Below are 24,342 nucleotides of genomic sequence, written 5' to 3' on the forward strand. Positions count from 1 at the left end.
CCTCTTGAAGCTAGTAAAGCAGTATTGGTTAAAATTTTACAAGAATAGAAATTCTCTGACTTTCCACATATCTTCTTGATCTTCCTGAAATTTTTAAGCACTGTAAATATATGCTTTATGGGGATGATTTGCAAGTTCATCGTCATTGTCCTCCTCATGACATCGAAAATACTATTGAAAGATTGAATGAAGATATTGCCTCCACATCCAACTGGGTTGAAAATAACCACCTTATTTTTAACTGAATAATTATAGGCTCCTCAAAGCTTGTAAATAAGATTGATTCCGATTCAATCCCTTAACAATAACCTGGGAAATTTTAATGTTCCTTTTTCAAGCACAATAAAAAAATCTATGAGTGACAATGCCTAATAATATCTCATGGCTAAATCATGTCCATGACATTTCTAACAAAGTCAGTAGAATTGTGTATCAATTAAAACTAAGCAAAGAACTGTTAAGCCGATGTCCCACGGTCAAATTTGCGTCAAAATATTTTGATCAAAATTTGATGCAACTGACGCGCACCCTGTCCCACGGTCAAAATTTTGTCCAACTGGCTTTTGGTCCTATCGTTTGTACAAATCACCGATTTGTACAAATGGATAGGACAGGTTCTAAATTTTCATCCAATTGGGTGAAACCAACCAATCACAGGGCCTTTGACAAAAAAGCATCGCCAAGCGCTGACACACAGGCCAAATACGTTAAACTTATTTATCGTCTGCATGAGTATTTTAATTAATATTTATGTTTATTATGGACACAAAAATAAACTTTGTTGTATTCCAAACAGTATGCATCAAAAACCCAACCGGTCTCCACCTTTTCAGGTCGTTATCTTAATCGTAAACCTCTAGATAAGGACCTGAAAAGATCGAAACCGGTTGAGTTTTTTCATTAGTATTGTATGGAATACTAAAAGGTTTAGTTTTAAATTTATAATATCACCGTACCACGAAGTGAATTCACAAAACATTATTTCAAATATATATATATACGTTCGTGATCGTCTATTTCATCGCCTGGTGTGGCCCTAAAGGTAAATATGAGCAAAAATTTGTCTTAGTGATAGGCGATGGAAGTCTCAACTAGGAAATCCGTAATAATCAGTTGATCTTAAATAGAAAGGAAGCGATCTTTAGAATCGCAATACCAGGAGGGATGTTTTGGAAATAATAAAAGATTTACTTAAGGTATCGAGGCCGAATTTTACGCTTTATGGAAGGCATACAATGCGAGCGAGCAGCTGGAGAAATGACTAATATGAACTGACGATTGTACCTGTGAAACACAACAGCTGCCCGTTTCTATTACTATGATTATAGGATAAGGACCTTATTTTAGAAACTGCTAGATTAGGAGAGAAAAATGTGATTTAAATGCACGCTTACAGCACTATTCATAACATCTCCTCAACCACAATGTCCATCATTTATTAATAACATTTTCCTCGCGGGAATAAACTGCCTCACGTTTGTATCCTGGCGTTTTATTCTGCCCTCAACCTTGCTGATAAGGGACATGAAAATATCCTGACTTGTCGTCAATTATTATCGATAATAAACGGGAACATCGGCGACCAACTCCTTCTACAACATGTTTAGCATGCTTATTCCAACGCTTTCATACCCCTTTTCCAGCCAAGGCCAAGTTCAGCATTCCTTCTGTTTTCTTTTTTTCGCATATTTAATGTTCAAGAGGCCTGTTCAAACAATTTCGCCTGCTTAAAAAGAAAGAATCCTCCACCTCCACAAGTTTCCTAGTTGTTTACATAAATATCGTCTTTCGTTTGTTTTTGATCAAAATGAGATGCATCGTGGGACACCCCCAGTCCAGTTGTATCAAAATATTTGCATCAAAATTTTTGGACAAAAATTTTGATCAAAATATTTTGACGCAAATTTGACCGTGGGACATCGGCTTTACCTATTGAAACCAGAAAAATGTTAATATCCTCCATTGTTTTCCGCATTTCGATTACTGCTGTTTAGTTGATAATGATATCCCAGATGAAGTTGATTTAAAACTTCAACGCCAATTAAATTCCTGTGTAAGATTTGTGTTCAACCTTCGAAGATATATATCGCCATATATATCGCCATGCCTCAATGAAATTGGATAGCTTCCTACGTTAAAACAACGAAAATATTTCCTCGCTGCTTTCCTTTGCCTATTGTTTCTATATAAAAATCTAGAATATTTACATTAGCTATTCAAAACTAAGCCTGAAAATACTACTTTGACTACAAGATCAGATGCTAACTTCATCTATTATCTCGTTCATCGCGCAACTTCTTTCCAGAAGTCATTCCAGGTTGTAGCATCCAATTTCTGGAATAATCTACCAGACGATGTTAAAAATACTCGGTTTTTGAAACCGTTCAAGGCAAAAGTTTATAGCTTATTACTTACAGCCCCATAACTTATTGGTCACTCGAAGAAAAATGTGTATCTGATGTATGCCTTTGGCTGTTTGTTCTTCTCATCATGTTACTTATTGCTATTTTTAAAACGTCTTCCTGGTTGGTTCCGTGATTTGTTGCTGGAACATTGTGTATCATATGTTTTTCTTAGCATAATGTTGTTGTTGTTGAGGTGTAGTCATGACATGATTTCTTTGTAAAATGGAACTCTTTTGTTGTGTTTTCCTGTTAGTTTATCGCTCACAATGAGTAAGTTGAATTGATTTCATGATTTTATGCTTAATTAATTATATCCTTAAATTTACTCTATGATTTTGTATCAGTAAATTGTATTTGTTCTTAGAGGACAAGAGTCCTAGAACAATAAATATCTTTTCTAAAACCAAATTTTCTAAATCTAAATCCTGGGTATAGGAGCCATTTTCAAGAGAAGAAAATACTATATGAGATTATATTTCTTCCTGCTGTAGTTTTTTGGTATTAAATAACTGATGTGCATGCTAAGCTTCAATATGTTTTTCCTTTTTATAAGGCATTTAAATCATGAAAGTCTTTTGCAAAATTGCAGATAAAGAATTAGTTGGCCAAATCTGGTATCTGGAAGATCTATCCCTGGAAGACAGTAGAGATTTTCTTTATAAAAATTAACACAATTTACCATAACTTTAAATAATATTTCTATAATAAATCCGTTTTAATACCGTCAATTGTTTTTCTTAGAACCATCTATCGTAGATAGCAGCTAATAGCCCCTTGCCTTTGCAGACGACGATATACAGAGGAAATGTAAAACGCGAGAAGTTAATGGACAGCTTTCACCATCAGCGAATAACTCTCGTTCATAAGGAATTCAACGTCACCTTCGATATGCTTGATTTCGGCAACTCCTAAGCTTCTAAAACTGAACTGACGAATTTCCTCGTCGCCTGGAGAATGGTATGGTATATGAATGAGTCGACCGAGGGCTGGGGTCATTTGCGCCACTAAGGCATGGTGCGGGAAGGGTGGAGAGAAACCCGGCGTCGGCAACGGACACATCTCAACTATATGCCCTAAGGAGACAAAGATTTAATTTCCCATTCGCCAGAAGCAGTGCTGTATACTTGAAGTTCCCTCCACAAAGCAGGTAGAGACGTAGAGATGGTTAGCTACGCTTAAAAAATCTTCGTCACCGCCAGGATTTGAACCCGAAACCATAGGGTGAAAAGCCAGCACAATTTATCATTTTTATCGTCTTCATAAACTTGTTATCTTTAAAACAGAATCATTATTTATTTTTAACTAGTAATAAGTAATTTATAACTCGAGGGAGTTTCAAATCCCAGAAAACATAATTTACTTATTATTAGATGGAACGGTTGCATACGTAATATGTAGTACTTCCATTATACGTTTTCATGAAATACCATATAAACCATCGAGACATCTTTCCAGTTCTTCACTGAGTTAACATGACAATCGCAGTTGCATAAGTGACGAACGTCATAGTTCAGAGGAATGGAGCTAGGTGCGCACCATTTACGGATAGACCGTGCGGGAAAAGTGGGTGTGACCAAGAGAACCTTTTTTTTACCAAAGCAGCGTAGGATTTAAAAAAATATAAACTTTTTGCCGGTTCATAGAAAAGGCAGTAGACGGATTTCATACAATGCTACGATAATAAGCAGGATTTTTCAAAACAAAGGTAAGTAAGAAATCAAATACCTACCATTGAATACTGAAAAATCGTTTTCCATGATTAATAATTGAAGTAAACCAATTTTAATAATATAAATTTTATTTATCATAATTCAAAGGAAGCCATATCGGGTGTAGTTCGCCCATGTGCTCGGAGCAGTCGCGATAATGTGGAATGTTGTTGGGATTTACGTCCAACAGGATAGGGGGTACTTTGCCGCGGACAATTAACTTATTGGTGCAGTACATAAAATTAAATCTTACGTTGACAGCTATAAAAATGCAGTTCCCCATCGATCCCGTGTGTGCGAAAAAATTTATTCGCGGTCAAAGGTCACAAAAATGTTTTTTTTTTATCTTTACGGCAAACCATGAAAAGTGCAAAAGTTTTTCGATGAAAAGTGTTAAAACCAAAATTTTAGATCAGAAAATTACCTACAAAATTCTAAGCGTAATTTTTTTCTCTAAGATTTACCATTTCTGAGAAAAAGCCATTCGAAAGTTAACTGGAGCTGTATTCTCCGTAGTGTGCATGACTCTTTTGATGCCTTCTCCGAACATTATTGGACAGCTCTCCCTAACTTTCGACTGGCTTTTTCTCAGAAATGGTAAATCCTAGAGAAAAGAATAACGCTAGCAAAGCAATGTTGTTGACAATGACGGTTGGGTGGATGTTATGAGTGTTCAGACAATGGGACGTGAGGAGGAGAGGGACAAGAAGAAAAAACACTAATCAATGGGTCGATTCAGTTGATGGAATGAATGAATAAAAGTTTGTTATGCTCTAGGATAAACTTTAAGAGCAACGAAAATAAAATAAATATCATGTTCTACTCGGAAAACAAATATCATTTTGAAAAAGTATTCCATATCAACGATACAAAAATTATTTTTTTCTGTTTTAGAGAAATCATAGTAGGGCTTCACAAGAAAAAAATGTTTTTACAACAATACAAAAATATTCAATATCAATAACAAGAAAATATTTTTTAATACAAATCGTGACGAACACATATATAAATGTAGAGTTATGATAGATTAAAAAAAAACCCAAGTGATAAAAAACTTAAATCCTGTTCTTCAAATAACTGTACAATCTTTCTTTTGAAGACTGACGGGATTGTGATGTTATATCTATCGGTAAGGGATTTCAAACTCTATATGGGGTTGAAAAGATTTGACATTTACATTGGTGAGGGCTTGAGGAATTTGAAGGTCATAATTATAACGGGTGGACATCGCAGTTACTCTCTTGCGGGGGCTAAATAGTTCGCACAGGTGTGCATGAGTAAAAAAAATGCATCTTACGCAGGAGTTAATTAGCCGTTGCAATCACTTTTCAAGTTCGCACGGTAAGTCTGTATTAATCAATATACAATCGCCAGTAATGGGGAAGATACCTAACAAGTATAATCCTGATGGAAACAGGAATATTTTTTTCTTTTCCATTTTCAATAAGTAATGAGCCTTATTCCCTTTGTTACGTACACCAAGCACATGCTGATCTCATGATAGATTGCAGGCGAGCGTGAGTCCAAGATCAGTCTTGGTAACCGGTGCTGGAAGCGACACACAAGTTTGAAAGGCTGTTGTAAGCAATTATATTTGAAGTAGGTATTTTATTGCCAAATATCGTGCATACATCATTTGATGAATCACTCAGTCATTAAATTATAAATAACAAGGACATTAAGTGATCAGAGAAATTTCTATAACGACTTTAACATGGACACCATTACATTTCATAATCAAACCCCTGAGTCAAACCAAACAAGGCAAGGGTACTTTATTTCCGAAAACACTTAGGTGTTTAATACTTAGTTTGAGTTGGCAGGTATGACACAGTCAATGATTCCAGCAAAGAAAAAATAATTAACATCTTTTCCTATCAAGGACACATGAAGTAAGTTAGGACAAAAAATGGATATCAACTGGGTAAATTATAAGAATATGGCTGACTGTATGCGAATAATAAGAATAAAATAGTGCAAATACAGAATTTTCTCAATGAGGGGAGGGGGCACTTCATGGATGAGATAAAAGTTTGAAGAAATCTCGTAATCATCCATCCTGGAATCCTGGTCTACATTAATAATTATAAATGAAGACTGAAGTGATGGAAGGGATAAGTTTGGGAGTTTATCCCAACCGCGTGAGATGGAGCGCGCGACCGCCTTATCAAAAACCGATCTATATATTGAAGGTCAAATAATAAGTATATCGAAAGAAGGCCGAGGGAGTCCAGCCGTCATGAAATGATCACTGAAGAGGCGAGAGCCCCTCCAATCGAGAGAGAATAGAGTAGTCTCCTTCATCACAGAAAACGAAAGTCATTGCGATTCGTTACCCACCATTAGTGTATCCATAATAACCAAATTATTTGGTTTCAGAAATTCCAGTTTAGACGAATGTTAATGGTCAATTTTAACCTCATTAGAAAAAGGCCAGATTGGCGCCCATGCGACACCACTCCACGTGACGTTAAAAATCTAAAAGCGTGAAATGCGTACTCCAGGAGTAATGATCTTTCGATTTAGGAACTAAAAAAATAATAGGAAACCACCCTATTGGAAATCAGTAACTCCATATGTTGACGGTAGAGTTGGCGTCCAATCTATCATTACAAGAGTTAAATCAACAAATATGATGTTAAATACTTTTTTATAAGAAACTTCCTAATATTCTATCAGAATAAAAAAATAATTTTAAATTTCTGTGCGAATACAAATGCATTAGTTCATCAAGTTTCTGTTCCAGTTAAACTCACATTTGGTGAATTTTCGGCGTTGAGCAATAGCTGTAATTTTATTAAATTTCTTTGTAGGTACACATGCACGACGGGAGTGTAGTATGATTTAATTATGCTTTTCATTATCTAACTTCTATTATTTTGTGTATAACCATTGCCTTTTTTTACGGAGGACTGAATTATCTATCATTTATGAACGCGTTAAACTTGCAGCTCTAATCCAACCGCAAAGGTCTTTATTTTGCATTATGTCATATTTTGGCGTTTTCTATTTAAATAAATTGTCTTAAAAAGAAGGAATATAGTATCTTCATGACTTTCCAGGCAAATGAACATGGTACGCGGTGAAAGTGAAGTCAAACGGGGTGAAAGCGAGTTGATCGGTCGCGGTAACAAATGAAGGTAAAACTGCAAAGGTAAATTTGCTACACATTTTTCATGATTTTCAGTCATAATACAGGCAAAGTTCGACTTTGAAGTAAATATCAGTAAATTCATTAAAATATCGTGTATTTTTATTTAAATTATTGCCCTTCTGGAATACACTTTTGACACTCAATATCAGAGAGACTTTCATTGCACCAACAGGTACAGGCTAAGTGCCACTTACGTGCTATTGAGACACTGATGGCGCTAAAGAATACTTGTTTTATCTAGTAGTTTATAATTGATCCGGCTGTTAAAGGACGATAAGGAAGAAGAAATCCATAAGAGAAGGAAATATTCCAATCGTCACGAAGTAACATTGATATATGACGACATATTCAGTACTATCTTTCATTTTCAAGTAAGAATGACGATGACTCATTATTATTCTCCCACCAGTTATCTACAGCACTGATAGATTTTATGAGTGCTATATATCACAGCAAATCACTCAAATTATGAATCAATCGTCTATCCACTCATAGGCAGGAAATTAAGAGTCCCTCTTGATGATAAATAGGAGGTGGTTTTTCCATAATTACAACATCGAGGGTTTCAGGTTTGAAGAGATTTTACACTCCATTTATGGTCCACTTGAAGGTGTATACCGGGTGAAAATGCAAGACGGAAGTTTTTCAATTAAATCTATGCTTAAATAACGACATTATTAGTTCAATCTCACCATTAGCATGCGAAAAAACATATCAGTCGGCGGCAGTTGACAAATTCCAAATTTTGCTCATATCGGAATTGAAAAAAAACGGACAATGCTCAACGTTCCACCTCAGCACACCATTTAAATTGGGACGCGTAGACGTGAAATCTCGAAATAAAGCCTAAAAAAGAATAAGAAGCGCCTATAAAATTGTAATTCCTTAAAAATACTAGAATGAGATGGAAATTAATGTGATAGATTAGCACTTTTCAACATGGAATATATTAAATTATGCCTTCCTATTGTTAATTAAAACTGTCCTCACGTTTGCAAGAGAATGATAGATACTGGAGACTTACGACGAATGAATAAAGATTCTATTCACAGGTATTATTGGAAAATAGAGAACAATCAGAAAAGGCTTAACCTCCAGAGCGAAGTCGAACGTAATATGAAATATTATTGGTAGCTTTCCATAATGAAACCCCCGCGGCCTACGGTTTTGAATGTAAATGAATGCTCGGGATAGTGAAGTTATCACCGTTTGTTATACTTACCTAAGGGATTGGGCGTTTAACCGAAATTTAATGTTAATTGTGACCCTAGATTAATACTAAAGAGACCTCAATTTCATCTAAAACGCGTCACGGACATAAGTAAAAGACAATGAATATGAAATTAGAAACGGTCTCTTTAATTTGACGTTTGAGTGAGACCACGTTCTGCAACTTCTGAAAGCATGTCGTGATTGCTATCTTTTCTCAAATCTTCACAACACAGCGTAAAGATAATAAGATTGCGATAAAGAAAATCTGGTTGTTGATATTGGAAATCTCTTCGAGTGGCAGAGAATGGTCGTTGAAAAACTGCATTGGAAACACGAGATCAAAGAATGAACATACGGATATTTTCTCGTGGACTGGGAGAAGATAACTCAGCTGAAAAATTCATATAATAATTTCTAAGAAAGTATTTTCCACAGGAATTCCCCTTGAGATCGCTAGAAGGTTTGAAGAGAGCTATGAAAAAATCATTTATTTTCTGTACTCTACAGTTCACATTGCCAAAATCAAATTAAGCTGTACTTAAAAAAGCAGTCGTTATGCTAAAACAATTTCCATCATACTCATTTTAAGAGAACAAGAATTATAGCGATTTAAGCCAAGTTTACATTAAATTTACATTCTTGAAAGCGTGGCATCTTTTGCTAAACTATCAAAGCAATCCACTGGCCAGTGATTCATGTCACTGCAGGAGTAAACGTATTACTGCTCACTGATGAAAACATCTGATACTCAAAACAGGCGAAGATAGTTCAATAAAGTTCCGCAGGGGTACCGCAGTCAGTGGCGAATACATACAGGGGCGCGCCATCCCCCCACCCCCCAGCCCCGTTAAAGGGCCGCCCGCATTGCCAAACATTGCAGAATCACAGCTGTAGCTTTTTTATATCATAAGACGACATTGTCTTGTATATGTGCATGATCAGGTTAAAGAAAACTTTCTTAAAATTTGCAAGTGACTTGATTTTTTTATTAGAATAAAAGTAAAGGAAGCTTAAGATATATTTGGTCCCCCCTTGAGTTTTTTCTGCATCCGCCACTGGCCACAGTCACCGCAATATAGTCCACACCAATATTCATTCTTTTGCCGGCTTTAACGCAACACTATAATGGAAACAAAGTCAAAGAGTAGGTTTCGGTAACAGGAAGGAAAATCAGAGCCAGAAATTCCAAGAGGAACAGAGATGAAGAGATGCAATGATAAAACTCATTGTTTCCACGCACCTAATTGCTAACAAATATACCGTGTATTGAGATTCATATATTACAAAGTCCATTATGAACACAATTTAACTACATGAGTTACTGTATTTATCTGTTATTTCAGCTAGTGAATTTTATCTTTTATTAAACATTTGCACTTTTATGTTGTTTGCAAGACAGGGCCGAATCAAGAGAAAGAAGGGGTAAGGTTCAGTCCTGAAGTAGCAATTAAAAATTTTAAAACATTGATAAAATCAAAACAATGAATCGAGAAAAATTAATATAAACATACACACGAACCCATTACGAAATAATTTGGGTAAATTTTCAAAGCTTCCGGGGAAACTTTTCCCTAAAAAATTCCTATGAAAACACAAATATGATGAAGTTACTTTCACTCCCTAAGGGCTATGAGAATGAACTAATTCGATAATTAATTACAGCACATCACTTTCTCGCATCAACCGTTAAAAATTTTACACATGTCCGTTATATTAAAATTGGCTATTATTTGTTCCTCAAAAAAAAGTTATTTCCACAAGTAGAACTAGCACACTAACTGTAAGCTTCGTGGCAAAGAGCTAAAATTTAAACAGTGGAAATCACCTTTCATTGAAACTGGAAACTTTACACGTCACTCAGCCGAATACCGAATTCGGAAACACACGCCATTCAGATTGTGAACTGGTCCGTTTTGTATGAATATCGACTAATTCGGAGAATGAATTCCTTGAAAGTGGCGAAATCAAAATTGAAAACTCGACGAGCGGCTTATTTTTTTACTAATGCATATGTATCGATTATTATCGAAGGAATCGATGAGAGATACCACAGGAAACAGAGGTGAAAAAATAAGTATTTATCAGTATCAGATGATTAATCTAGATCTTCGCCTCGTTAGTTACTTCATCGGTGCTGTTCAGGGCAGAAAAGGTAGATACGTCCCCCGGCCTTCGCTAGATACTCCAACATGCGACTTGGATCCAGAAAGCTGACAAGAACCATCGGAAACAAAGAGCTCCTGTGCACGCTCTCTCTCGTCCCGGACACTTTATTAGCGCTGAGGATTTGAAGACATCTCAGACGATAGACATTTGACTACCTTCTTCCTTACGGTCTGCTCTAGCCCAACGATTACGAATGTAAGTCTTTCACCACCTTTTTTCACATTTCTGTCCTATGTCATGCACTTTCACATTTCTTGATTAACCATCTCATAAGCATCATTTCACTCTCTTTTTGCGTCCGACAATAATTGAAAGTGACAGGAAGACTTAAGAAAAATCACATTAAACGTGCAACCATAGGTTATTTACTGAAAGATATTGTTAGCAATAAGCTACCTCGTTGACATTCATTATCTTTCACTTCATTGTGTGTGGTGAAATAGTATTTAAAGCATTTAAAATTTAGTGCTCCAGAATGCTTATTTTTTTGTAAATCCTTATTCACCAACTTTCATTTCATAAAAAATTTTCTCAATTTCATTTCTTTGACTTTAAATTTATCTCTCGTTATTATGTGATGGAAAATGTTAATTTCGGTCTTTTTTGTTAGAAACTTCAAGTTATGCATGAATTAAGAAGAGATACGATAATGCATTATTAATGATAACTCAGGTGTTACTCACATCCAGAAATAAATTATCAATACTTAGCTATTAAATGTTTGATAATATTCGCCTTGCATTCACATTAGTTGCAGCATTCAAAGGGACAGCTCGTTTATCAAGAGGTCAGCATGGATACCGTTGCAGCAGAAAAGGGGGCCCCCAGAAAATCGCTGTCGGCAAAACAAAAGATTCCGCAATATTACGCAGCATTAGTAGGTGAGTACTTCATCACTCTATCACCATTGGCATTTAAGTGATATTTTCCCCATCATACCCCTCACTTCGTCGTGGTCATGGTCACGGTAGATGATTTTCTAAACAATAAAAGTACCACGAATCCTAACAATTGTCTATAAATAAGCGTAAATCTTTTTACAAGCATAACAGTAGATTCAGCTCAATTATGCAACGTTGAATAAATTAATATAAATTGATCAAAGAACTAAATCAACGTCATTTACTTCGATAAGTTAAAACTACTCTAAAATAAGGGATACCTTCCGTTACATTCATCCGGCCATTATAATTATATTATAAAATCATAATTAAATAAACTTGCGTTTTTCATTGATATGCCTGAAGAAAAGAATTCTCTTGCTTTTCCAACAGATGATTACGAGCCTTAAAATATAAAACGTTGGCCCAATATTCCTAGATCTTAGATAGCAATACCGTTCATTTTTGTTTTAGCATTTGATAGTGGCGTTGTTGGAAATAAATAAAAGTTATGCACTACCTACTCCTGAAAATCAGTTTTCATCTTTTTAAGGGCATTTTTTACTATTCCCACATTCCAACTGCGATGTCTAACCTCGCAAAATTAGCAAATGGACCCATTTTCAGCGACTAAATTGAAATGTTTTTTCTTGGCAGAGGCGTATTGAAATAACTGAAAATTTTTAAGAAAGAAATTGTTGACTATATTAATGGAGAAACATTTTGATGTGCAATTTTCTACCAATGTCATCAACATGATATCAGTTCTTCACACATAACCCGTAAAATATAAACAACTTTATATTCGATTTTATTTCCGTGAACGATCGCCAAAAATTATTTTTATGTTTTTCACGAAGCGAGATGGAAATTTTCACGTCCATAGATGACAGTGGTATTATAGATAGCCCATAGATAGATGATAGTTTCTTTGAGAAGCCCAGCATACACAGCCTGTTTTTTCTCCATAAAAGAAAACTTCATCCTTGTACATCAGAGAGATTGAATGGCTATATAAATTAAGTATTATCAAGTGAAACGTAAGATAATCCTTCAATTTTTTTTCATTCAGCAGTTTATCTTAATTTTCGGCTATTTTGCACGTCTCCACTATTTCATGGAAAATTTACCAAACAAATTGAGAAGCAATAGAATTGCCTAACGATGCACCGATTTTTCTGCATGGACATTGGTTCATATAAACCCAACCAAAGTTCCATATTTCATAGATGGTATCAGACCTATTATGCTAATCTACTTGCGAGTCTAGAATAAGCCTTAGAGGTGGCTACGCAGTAGTATGAGTAGGTACATTATGATGCTGCATTTTAAAATGGATTTTTTGCGTAATGACTCATTCGTTACCGGCATACAGACAGTGCTACCCAGATGTTAAGCGAATTAGGCTGGGAGCCGTTGGAGATTCGGAGGCTGCGCGCTAGGCTTAGATTTCTTGTACAATTGAGAATGGATATCTTTAAGAGCGACACACAGAGAACATATATGTTAGAGCCACACTATATTTCCAGGTCCGATAGAAGCGATAAATTAAGAGAGATGTTTTGCCGAACGGATAGATATGGGAATTCGTTTTTCCCCCGAGCCATAAAGGACTTTAATAAACGCTAGTCCCAACTTCGTTAGAGCACTTCATTTTTTTTTTGCTGTAAAAGGCGGGTGTCCTAACACCCCCTGCCACACGCCTTTTAGGCGGCTTGCGGGGTATTATATAGATGTGGATGTATATTTAGATTCGTCGGAATAAAATTATTGACACGCCATAATTAAATGACACATTTATTAACAACTTCTAGCATGAAATTCGATTTCTCTCGATCGAACAATATCATCATCAACACTGGTCAAAAATCTTAAGATTGGTTTGAAGCAGCTCTCCACTCAATTCTCCTATCAGCTAATCTTTTCACGCCTACGTATTTCTTCTCTTTGTTCTTGTCATCTACTTGCTCCACGACGATTGTCTTCATCAAGCCAAAGTGTCTCATGATATGGCCTATAAGGTTGTTTCGAAAAACAAACAAACAAAATTCAATAAAAAACCCACTCGAACTCTAGAAAGGCTTTCATTTAGTTCACGGTTAGAGTTAAAAACCACTGAAACAGACATACAAAGATTGTTTACAGGTTTCACAACACACAAAGTCCTCCAGACCAGGGGCACGGCTAATAATTAAGGCTGGGGGGGGGGAGGATTTTTGGCTCAACTAATACTAGGGGTTATGGATTACCCGCCAGCGTACGCGGGAGATGCGTGGTCTTCCCCCAGAATTAAAATTTTTAAGATAAATGGTTCAAAATGGTGACTTTTTACGGCTTTCTGAGGGATATTTCATTAATCCTTACACTATTCTATAAATAATATTATTCAAATTAAGTAAAATGGATTAAAATTAAAAATTGCTCTAATATCTGGGGGAGGTTTTATCCCCCAAATCCCCCCTCGCAGCTCCAGACGACTCTACTAATTAATCATTTCAAATTACAAATGAAAAAATTAAATCCTTAGCTCTGTGGCGCATCAAGAAGTCCGCTTACGACGGGTTGTCTACAATAGCCTTGGGAGGATTCCATCAGCCAACACAAGTATTCCCTACTAACTGGAGTTCTTGAAAGCGATATGCATTGAATGAATGGGTGTGGAAAAAAAGCTATCATTAAAGTGTTCAAAAATATTTTACTTGATCACCTCTGACTTTGGCTATGAATAGTGGTTCATTTAGATTTACATACCAGCCCAAAAACAGCCTCAATAGACCGTGGCTGTTAGAACACTAGCCAGTATATGTCTACTACTAATATGGTTTTTGGGGTGATTTGACATCGACCTAACGTTTATAATAGTCCTCCATTGCACGGGGGAAAATGGAATCCTCATATCTATCCGTCCGGCAAAGCATCTCTCTTATTTCATTGTTTCCGATGGACCCGGAAGTACAGTGCGTTTCTAATATGATGATCTCTGTGTCACTCTGAAAGGTATCCGTTCTAAATTGCTTGAGCGATCTGAGGTAAGCCTATCACGAAGTCTCCGAGTCTCAAGCTCCTTCCAAACAAATGCGTGTAAAATCTGTTTAATACACTCGTGGCAGTTTTTGATGAATCGCGTCACTCGCCTTTGTATCTACTTAGCCCCTTCCAATTTGATTAATTTTCCGAACATTCCGTGCTCCTATTCTCTAATTATTTTTTCTCTGGTTCTTTTTTAAATGGTAGGCAAAGAACTGATTTTTTTTCATTTGTAATAAATCTAGATCCGTGAAATACAATGTGATTATTGAACATTGAGAGCACAGCTATCGCTACTCGAATAAAATCATTTTAATCCTTCCAATGCATCATGTTTTATGAAATATGAATTATTTATGTATACTATGAATGTTTTAACATTTTTAAGCTTTCAAAATAATTATATTGTTCCTTTAAATAGTGCTAAAACTATGAAAATCCGATGACGAGATACACTCGTCATTGCGCGGTTTGGCATCGCAAGGTCATGACGAGTTAAGACTCGTCATTACAGCGCGAGGGGTTAAGTTCATGGATTATATATTCCGGCAACGAATTTCATTCTCTCGCCGCGTATTCGAGGCGAGGTTTTCCCAGTGCGACCGAATTGCACCTCCGCTTCAACGCATCGTCCGAAGACCTCCCAAAATCACGCTTGATGAATCCTAGCTTCTTGTCCCAAGTTTGTCGTTATCTCCCGGACATTTGACCTTACCTAAAGGTTGACGTTACCTGAAGACTTTGTCTAAAGGCCGCCGCAGATGGAGTAAGTGACAGGGAGGTAGATGTACTGTAAGTAGATGATTTAATTTCATGTTGTGTGCTCCATAAATTTCAATGCGTTGTAAACCAATGAACTAGAGATAGAAATTGGCTTTTACGTAGGTTAGCCACCAACGAAAATACGCCAATATTGGGTCAAAACCCGAAAATTATGCGCAACCAGAAAGTCCTGAGGAATTCCTCCAACTATGGGGAAAATTTCTGATTTTGTAAACGTAACAATTAAATGGAATTAATGCATTTATACAGACATATGATGAGTCATTAGTAGAAAATAATATGCATAAATTCTGCTCTAGTGTGAAACCACTTCGATTAATAGAAAATATTTGGTGTTAGTCACACTTAACATCCATTTGCTTTTGTAGTGGAGGAATCAGACCGTTCATGATAATGTCCATGCCTATTTCAGTTCACTTAGATGACCGCATTTTTTAATATATCTAAAAAAAACTCAATGTAACCAGGAATACAAAATCAGTAACAGTAATTATGGTTATGCAGCTGAAAGGCCATCCAGGCCTATTGGTAACGCTGGGAATAATAAAACGGTACTGGGAATAATATAAAGGAACGCTGGAAATACGTAAAAAATATAATAACTAGGGAATCAACCATATCAACGTCAAATTTAAATGCCAATTTTAAATAAATTATGTATCCAAGGATATGCCAACAATAGGGTGGTTTCCTTTTATTTTTTTATTACCTAAATCGAATTTTTATTGCATATTACTCCTGGAGTACGTATTTAACACTTTTAGATTTTTAAATGACGATATCTATTTTTCGCGATTAAATGAAAAGTAAAAAATTTTAAGCGCGCGAAAACGTGACGGCTAATTATGAATGCTGGGAAAACCCCGTGTGACGTCATTCTGGATCCCGCTGCCGCAAGTGAGGTGACTTTGGGGCGAGGCTTTGAGCGCTGATACGACGCAGGATGCTAGCGCTTGGCTTAAATAAGGATTATTAATACCTTATCAAACGAAGGAAACTTTCCGACCATAGCACAGTGGGCTGAAATCGAAAAAAGCTGGACAAAAGTCCAAAATGACGTTTTTTGAGATAGAGACTTCAAACTTGGCTTAAATACTTATGAATGATTACCAACTATAGATGTATGTGCCATTTTACATCAACACGATCCGTTACTGAGATACAGTGGCCCAAACATGACCAACTTTTTAAAAACACGCGCGGTCTCGTTTTTCTTCAGAAATCTTTGAATTTAAGCAGGTGGTGTTGCATTGGCATGATTTTTATGGAATAAAAAACGCAATATTCCTATGAGCTGATGCTTTGCCTATACTTTCCATGAATTTTGAAGATTTTGGTTCTCATTTGACTGGTTTTACAACGCAAAATGGCGGACCCGTTTTTCACGTGAAATATGACATAAAGTAGACATTATCTTTCGTTTACGAAATATATAACTCGGGAAATTCACATCACGGTGTAAAGTAGAGATTTCTTAAGAATATTAAGCAGAAATCTCGGAAAAAAGTCTGCGACGAAGGTAATGAGAGTGATTTTTCGATCGCGAGTCAAGGCTGAGCTACACTCCGCGGGACCCTGAGGCTCGGTAACCGAGGTCGATGTTTCAAGTTTTTTGAAACTTTATTCTTGAAAATCGTCATTTTAAGCACAGAACCTAGTCATTAATGACCTAAAACACTATACTGATGACATTAGCAAGGATTATGGATCGACCGAATTGACCATTTAACGCGTTACTCGAGTGGAAATGCTTGGGATTGGATATTTGTCGGAACCTTTCCACGTATAAAAAACATGCTTCGGGTATTGATGTAGAGTTAAAAGAATGAGTTGGCATGTTAAAGAGAGAGAAAAACAAACTGTTTTCATGAAATGCAACTACCGTTACCCTTTTCCATTTCCACCCTCGCCGAGGTGGGTCGCGCGGAAAGGGGCGTTTTATGACGACGCAGCCTTTGAAGGTATTTAACAGATTCATCCCTCTGTGTTTATCATTTTTTGATCCGACCAAGATCTATACAATGGGGAATGTTTTAGTGAAAATGAAAAAAAACGTCATGTTTTACCATGATTCGTACAATCATGGTAAAGTTATTGAGGTTACCCAAGGTTATAATGCATACAACTGAGAAAAATGATGATATTTTAATGCTCTCTTAACTGCTTCATCGACAGTGACGATTGCGTGCCTGAGTGCGGGAAATGCTACAGGATGGACGTCCCCTGTCCTTCCCCGTTTGCAGGGGGAAGGCGGCTCGCTGGAGCCCCTGGACCTGCCGCTCACCGGGGATGAATCATCTTGGGTGAGCTCACTGCTCACGATGGGCGCCATTTTCGGGCCCATCCTCGGGGGAATCTGCGTGGACCGCTTCGGTCGCAAGATCAGCCTCATCACACTCGCCGGCGCCCCCTCAGTCCTCGGCTGGATTATCACCCTGGTCGCCACGGGAACGGGAGCGCTTTACGCGGCCAGAATCTTCATCGGCATCTCCGTGTCCGCTTCGCTGACGCTGGGCCCGGCTTACATCGCGGAGATGTCGTCGCCGTCCGAGCGCGGGACACTTTGCTCTTTCCCGCAGCTCATGATATCCATCGGAATCATGCTGCAGTTCGTCATCGGTCCCTATTCCTCCTACTACGCCCTCTCCGGAGTGGACTTGGTTTTCCCGATCATCTTCATGATCGGCACCTTCTTCCTCCCCGAATCTCCGTACTATTTGCTCGCTCGTGGGGATGACGCCGAGGCGGAAACGGCCCTTAAGTGGTTCAGGGGCGGGAGCCCCGACGTGAGCCTGGAGCTGGAGATAATGTCCGAGGCCGTCGAGGAATCCGGAATACGCGACTCCAATTTCTTGGAAGCCATGAAGAACGTTTTCGAGACGCGCGGGAATCGCCGTGCCATCGTCATCTCCTCTGGGCTCATGTTCTTCCAGCAGTTCTGCGGCATCAACGCCGTCCTGTTCAACGCCGAGGAAATACTCAAGGGGAGTTCCGGACTGGACGCCAGCACAGGCGCTATGGTCGTCGGGGCGGTTCAAATCGTGGCCTCGTGGTGCACCACCGTGCTCGTCGACAGGGCTGGCAGGAGGCCTCTGCTCATTCTCTCCTGTCTCCTGGCTTCCATATCCCTCTTCGCTCTTGGAGCGCACGCCTACTTGGATAAACACGGCCAGGCCGCTGATCTGGGCTGGCTGCCGGTCACCGCTCTCGTGGTGTACATAGTATTTTACTGCTTGGGGCTGGGGCCTCTGCCTTGGGTGGTGCTGAGTGAGCTGTTTCCCAGCAAAGCCAAGAGCGCCGCCAGCATGCTGGCCGGCAGTTTCTGCTGGCTCCTCGCCTTCGTCGTCACCCGCACCTTCCGCCCAATTTGGGACGCGGCCGAACTCTACGGAGTGTACTGGCTTTACGCTTGCTGCACGCTTCTGGGCGTGGTCTTTGTGTATCTTTTACAGCCAGAAACAAAGTGCAAATCTTTAGAACAAATCCAAAAGGAGTTGGAGGGTAACTGACATTTTTAGTCGAATACTGAGTGGAAAGACAATACCATGACAATTTAGACTCATAGCATCTTAAGCCCTAGGGCTTCTAATTTACATGTATGGAACGAAGATAATTCGTTCCCCTGTGAAAAGTGATATTTTTTACATGCTGTTCCAAAGTATTTAAGCCAAATCATCATAGAATCATGAACAGCACCCCGGTTTTCGTTATAATCAGTTTTTACGATTAACGGGTCCATACGTCATAAAGAGGAGCTAATTTTAGAAGGAGTTGTACGAAGAAAGTATTATTTGCACCTCAAAAGTCACATGGTTATGCATGCGACCGCAATGAAAATTATTGCTCTCTTTTAAGACGGCATCTTCTTTAATAAATTCAAATACGTCAATCCCCTGAATTTGTAGCCTTAAAAAATACTGGCAACACAGTAAGCGAGATATTATATAACACAAGTTAAGTACTGTCTTAGAAATATTTTATGAACCTTATCTTTCCAACTAGCCTTTTCATGATAGCGTCGGTGGAAATCACATTTTCCCACGCAGCTACCAGATGATTGACCAAGACATTTCAAAATTTATCACCCTCAAGTTTCTGATTAATTGCAAGTGTATTTTTACCGACTTTTATACGCTATCGATGACGTCCGCGCCTTATTAGACGTTATTTTCAAATTAATTTATTATAATTAATATATTAAATAGGCACCTATTTAAAACATAATGATATGATAACCCAATTTATAGAATCATTACGTCATCAATTCCTCCCAAACTCTATCACTTTTTAAGATGTTCAAGAAAAATTTACCAATGAAAGTTCCTCCCAAAAATTTTAAGCCAACCCCGAATTTCCCACTGTAGTAAGAATTTCAGCTGCGACAAACGCCCTCAAATGATGTAATCCGTGCAGCAGATAGTAAATAAAATCCTTAACACAAAAAGACTAAAATTCATTTACCATTTTCATAAGCATCTGTTTATTTTATTTTTATTTATTTTATCGTGCACATTTTAAGGGTAAAGAGGATTTTTAATGCAGAAGTCGCAGGAACAGTGGAAGGAGAAAAGAGAAGAGGAAGAATAAGGCTGATAATGACAGACGAACCAATGAGAACCCAACGGGGGTTCTATGAAGGCTACAAACACCGGAGCCGGGACCCAGTACTCAACTGATACGCCCTCGCTCCCGGGGAGGGGTTTGGAAGGGAAGGAAAAAGGAAAGAGGAGCCGCTGCGATAGGAGCCCGACGACGCCTCTGGGGTAGGGATAGGTTCGGAAGGGAAGGTCGGGGAATACCTACCCTCCCCGCTATGAGAGCGACCAGGGCCCATTACTAGCGAAACCATAATTTAATGTTTATACAGAATGGAAAAATTTCCTATGGGGAAGGAAATTTCTACGATTTTCCGTAGATGATGACAGATGCATGGATTAAGGGCTCAAAGGGAGCCCTTCAGGGATAAAACACACCGGGGCCGGGAACCAAGTCAGAGACTTATACGCCCGATCACCCGGGGAGGGGCTGGAGAGGGAGGAATAAGGAAAGAGGCGCCGCCGCGATAAGAGCCCGACGACACCTGTGGGGTAGGATAAGTTCGGAAGGAATGGGACGGGGAAAAACACCTCAACGCTATAGAAGCGAAGAGGGCCCAACTGAATAACGAAACCAGGCAAAGCCATTAATGTTCTAGCGATTTTAGAGGATTTTCCTATGAGGAAGAAAAATCTATCGATCAAATCGCTAGATATGACAGATGCAGCGAGGTTAAGAAGAAGTTGTAAGGAAACTAAAGGGAAAGCCTTTGAAAGAGTGAGGTGGGCACGACTTTGGTGTTTGGGATTTACCAGTGTAAGGCAATAGATGATAATAGTTTTTAAGCGAAGCTCTGATCGAATCACCCCTAAAATGAAAGCATTGACACTTTTATGAATCACTGTGCGGGGTAAAAAAAATACCCCTCTTTTCCGTTTGTCAAGGTACGCCAATATTCTGGAAGATATTGGTCGAAGAAATGAGCATCGATGTAAACAAGGGGACCTCCTCGTGTGGGACGACTTCCCCCAATCGTGCAGCTCGCAAATCTCACGTTTTTCCTAAGATTCCGTTTTTTCTCGGCCAATTATATTAATTAATAATTCACGTGTTTCTAGCCGTGTGAGAAATTTTCTTACAATGGCATATACGAGGGTTGCCAAGGAAGTGATGCACCACGATTGTTTTTTTCTCAGTCAACAACAATGGTGCGAATTCGAACCGCTACTTAGGCATTATCTGAAGTTTCTTGGATGCGCGCGCAAAGTTTCTGGCTCATCCGACAGAAAGCGTAGCTGGAGGAAAGTTTCAAAAAGGCATCTGATGGTATGTGAAGGTAAGTGACCTAAGTAAAGCCTGAATCACACGATCATTTTTTTCGTCGCGAAAGTGTTCACTATCGCGGTCACTGCGCAAAATGATCGTCGCCGGCAATTGTTTTTCGCGATCGCGATGAGGATTCCCATCGCTATTTTTCATCACTCGTCCGGTCGCTCTTTCCGTCGCTAAAACCGTCACTAAAAACCCATATCAGCCAATCGGAACGCATGCCCGTATGGAGCGATTGCAGCGCAACGTTTGACAATTGTGGGAACGACATAAATAAACAAACACGCTATATAATTTCGTGATGTGGGTCCTATGACACCGAGCTGTGATATTGGAAATGATGCGAAAAGCGACGGCGGGAGTGACCGTGTGATTCAGAAAAATGATCACTAGAGCAATTGCTTTTAGCGACGGGAAAAGTGATCTCGATAGTGATCACTTTCGCGACGAAAAAAAATGATCGTGTGATTCAGGCTTAATAATAAAAGTGCAGACATTGAATTGGAGAAAGAAAGTGTAAAAAATATTCAACTACGTTCATGCAAAGTCTACGGAGCATCCGATGTCTAGAGGGGAATGGTTAGCCGCTGGGCTCATAGGACGAGGGCATCAGAAGGCGGTGCTCCAGGATTATCAGCGGTCTGGGACCTGAATAAGGGTTGGAACCAACAGGGCAAGCACACCCTTGTTTCGTACTAGAGAAGGGCCATAGAATGGGAGATTACATGGAAAATAGAGTGCGTAGTTGAAAAATCACTCTTTCATGTGTGTATTTCTCATTAAGTGCAATAAATAGATATCGAAGAAAATAAATATGCTGCATTACTTTGTGGGAAACCCTCGTATCAACGCATAAAGGAATTCATTATGGCTCTAAGGAAGATGAAAGTGTGTTCGATTGAAACATCAGCCGAAAATTTTCTCACTCGGATGGAAACCGGAGTATTATTTATTCACTCGTCATTTGTTTCTGCGATCTCAAAGCTTAAGTCAACTCATATAGTTTAAATTATACATTCAACTACTTCAAATGCTGCTTTTAACACATCCGAGTCACTGTTATAACTCTCTGGTTCCATTCTAGACAACATAATATTTGACGCTTGGTAGAATGAATAATAACTGGCCTTGTAACTCCAGACGAAAACCAGCTGTAAAAAACGCTTTGGTATCTACCCGTAAAATTGATCTCATTAAACTTTCTCTAGCTTTCAACGAATTTAACGGAGTTATTTCCACCCGTAGCCCCATGAAAAATATCAAAAATAAAGAATAAGCTCTATTTCGCTGATGATTACTTCTTACTTAGTTTGATTTTCACTAAATGTGTAAGATATTTATTTATCAGATCGATTCAGCCACAATGTGTATACCAAAATATCAGTAAAATGTGCTTGTAACATGATGATAAAGGAGCAGACAACGGATTCAATTACTTCCTATTACGTTTTCTGATTCAGCTGGTCGACAATATACAGATAGAAAACCGTTCACCTATACCATGGCTTTAATCAATGTATCTGGAACTTTCGCCGTATTTTTCAAAAAATGAACTACCGCGGAACGAAACATCAGGCGTATTTCAACATAGCGGAAAAATATATTTATTCTACAGTCCTAATAGCGAATAACGACCATAGGATGGTTTAACTTCTCAAAATGAGCAGCATATTTCATGAAATCGAGTGAAGAAAATGGAAGCTGAAGTGCGATGAATGGATGCATTCGGCGTTAGAGGGTTTGAAATATCGAAGCAACTACGCACGCTATATATGAAAACAATCCATTAAAAAGATGGAAGGTTCGGAACCTAATTGAGCCCCATCTTCCGTCCAGGAAATAGTGAACTCGTATTTCAGTCGTGCACTAAGTATCATGAACAGTTTATGAATACTTGTCCTCGGGAATTAAAGCGAAGACAAGATGCTTAGACGATGCGCTTCACCAACAATCACGTAGATATAAAATAACTCGCTAACGTTGATAAGTGCAGGCAGAGTCCTCTGTATGACACTAGCAGGAATACTCATTCACCTTGAGGTTATTAAATGATGACATAGAGGACTCTGGATGCTCCTCAACCACTACGAAGCCCGGATTACAAGCACAAGTGCATAACTGCGATCTCATTATCACGGCGAGCAGTGGGAAAGAAGCCTAATTTGACGACCAAAAAACTTTAAAAAGACAAACATGAAATTAGTTCGATCATGCAATGTCCTCAGAATATAACCATGTACATAATCACAATACATGTACTTTGAATGCTGAATATTATGGTCGAATGCCCAGGTCAACGATTTACGTTCAAGAAATTTCAAGGTAAAATTTTAATCCGAATCCGTTTCTTAGTGACATGATAGTCTCCTTTCCATCGCCTCCATCACAGAAGAAATATCGATCAACGAGAAAATATAATTATAATTTCAGTACGGCGGAATGTCTAATGCCTGCTCCTTCAAATATCGTGACCAAACTAGCAGAAGAGAAAACTTTACATGGTGGTACCTAAATAAGTATCCTTGACAACTTTTTGCCATTGACGACTCAGTATTTTTTTAAATGACTAACGATGTCCGGATGAATTTCAAATCGTAATAGTTTTGCTTGGAGAGTAATCGGTAATATAAGTCAACACACACATCCACGCATTCTCGCATGTGTTTTAGCAATTCACCGCTTTACACGACGTAATTTCGATTGCGCCTTCGCACGTACGTCAGATTGCGCAATTCCGTGTACCGTTTAACACGGCCTTGATAAATGGTTAACGCTACTGTTAAAAAAAAAACAATTTATCCGTTGGCGTTGTAAATTGTAGCTCTGAACGCAACCGGTGGCACACTGGCACGTATTTCCTGTTATTACAGTACAAATTTCAACACCTTGAAATAGTGTGTCGCTCACTAAAATGGGTCCCAGACCACCCGCATCATAAATCCGGCCCTCATTGGCACTTATGATGAAAATAGGAGATATCAGAACTGTATTACCACAGCCTCAAAACCAATTTTCATGGGATTAAATATTTGAACCTAGAGTTAAAAGGCCGAACATAGTGATGAATGCAATCAATTGGACTGATACGTAAAAAATACGAGGCTCTTTTTTTTCAACCTGCGATGGGCCATGAACAGAAG

At 38.4% G+C, this 24,342-nt stretch overlaps 2 protein-coding genes across 4 annotated transcripts in view; one reads left to right on the forward strand and one right to left on the reverse strand.

Moving 5' to 3' along the window:
• The window catches only part of LOC124153351 (putative gustatory receptor 28b), a 69,564-nt gene that overhangs the window by 27,558 nt on the left and 17,664 nt on the right, over nt 1–24,342 (reverse strand). The gene's annotated exons all lie outside the window — the stretch shown is intronic.
• Nucleotides 10,587–19,810, forward strand: LOC124153350 (facilitated trehalose transporter Tret1-like). Its single transcript, XM_046526459.1, has 3 exons — nt 10,587–10,841; nt 11,398–11,527; nt 17,513–19,810. Exons 2-3 carry the CDS (start codon nt 11,440–11,442, stop codon nt 18,844–18,846), a joined length of 1,422 nt encoding a protein of 473 aa, XP_046382415.1. The 5' UTR covers nt 10,587–10,841; nt 11,398–11,439; the 3' UTR covers nt 18,847–19,810.

Source organism: Ischnura elegans, chromosome 2, assembly GCF_921293095.1.
Source record: "Ischnura elegans chromosome 2, ioIscEleg1.1, whole genome shotgun sequence".
NCBI classification, from domain to species: domain Eukaryota; kingdom Metazoa; phylum Arthropoda; class Insecta; order Odonata; family Coenagrionidae; genus Ischnura; species Ischnura elegans.

What these genes read in the sequence shown, in the direction of transcription:
- LOC124153350 (XM_046526459.1), top strand. Translation starts at nt 11,440, where the DNA reads ATGGATACCGTTGCAGCAGAAAAGGGGGCCCCCAGAAAATCGCTGTCG. An exon ending in ATATTACGCAGCATTAGTAG is followed by an intron (nt 11,528 to 17,512) that starts GTGAGTACTTCA and finishes CTTCATCGACAG; the next exon opens with TGACGATTGCGTGCCTGAGT.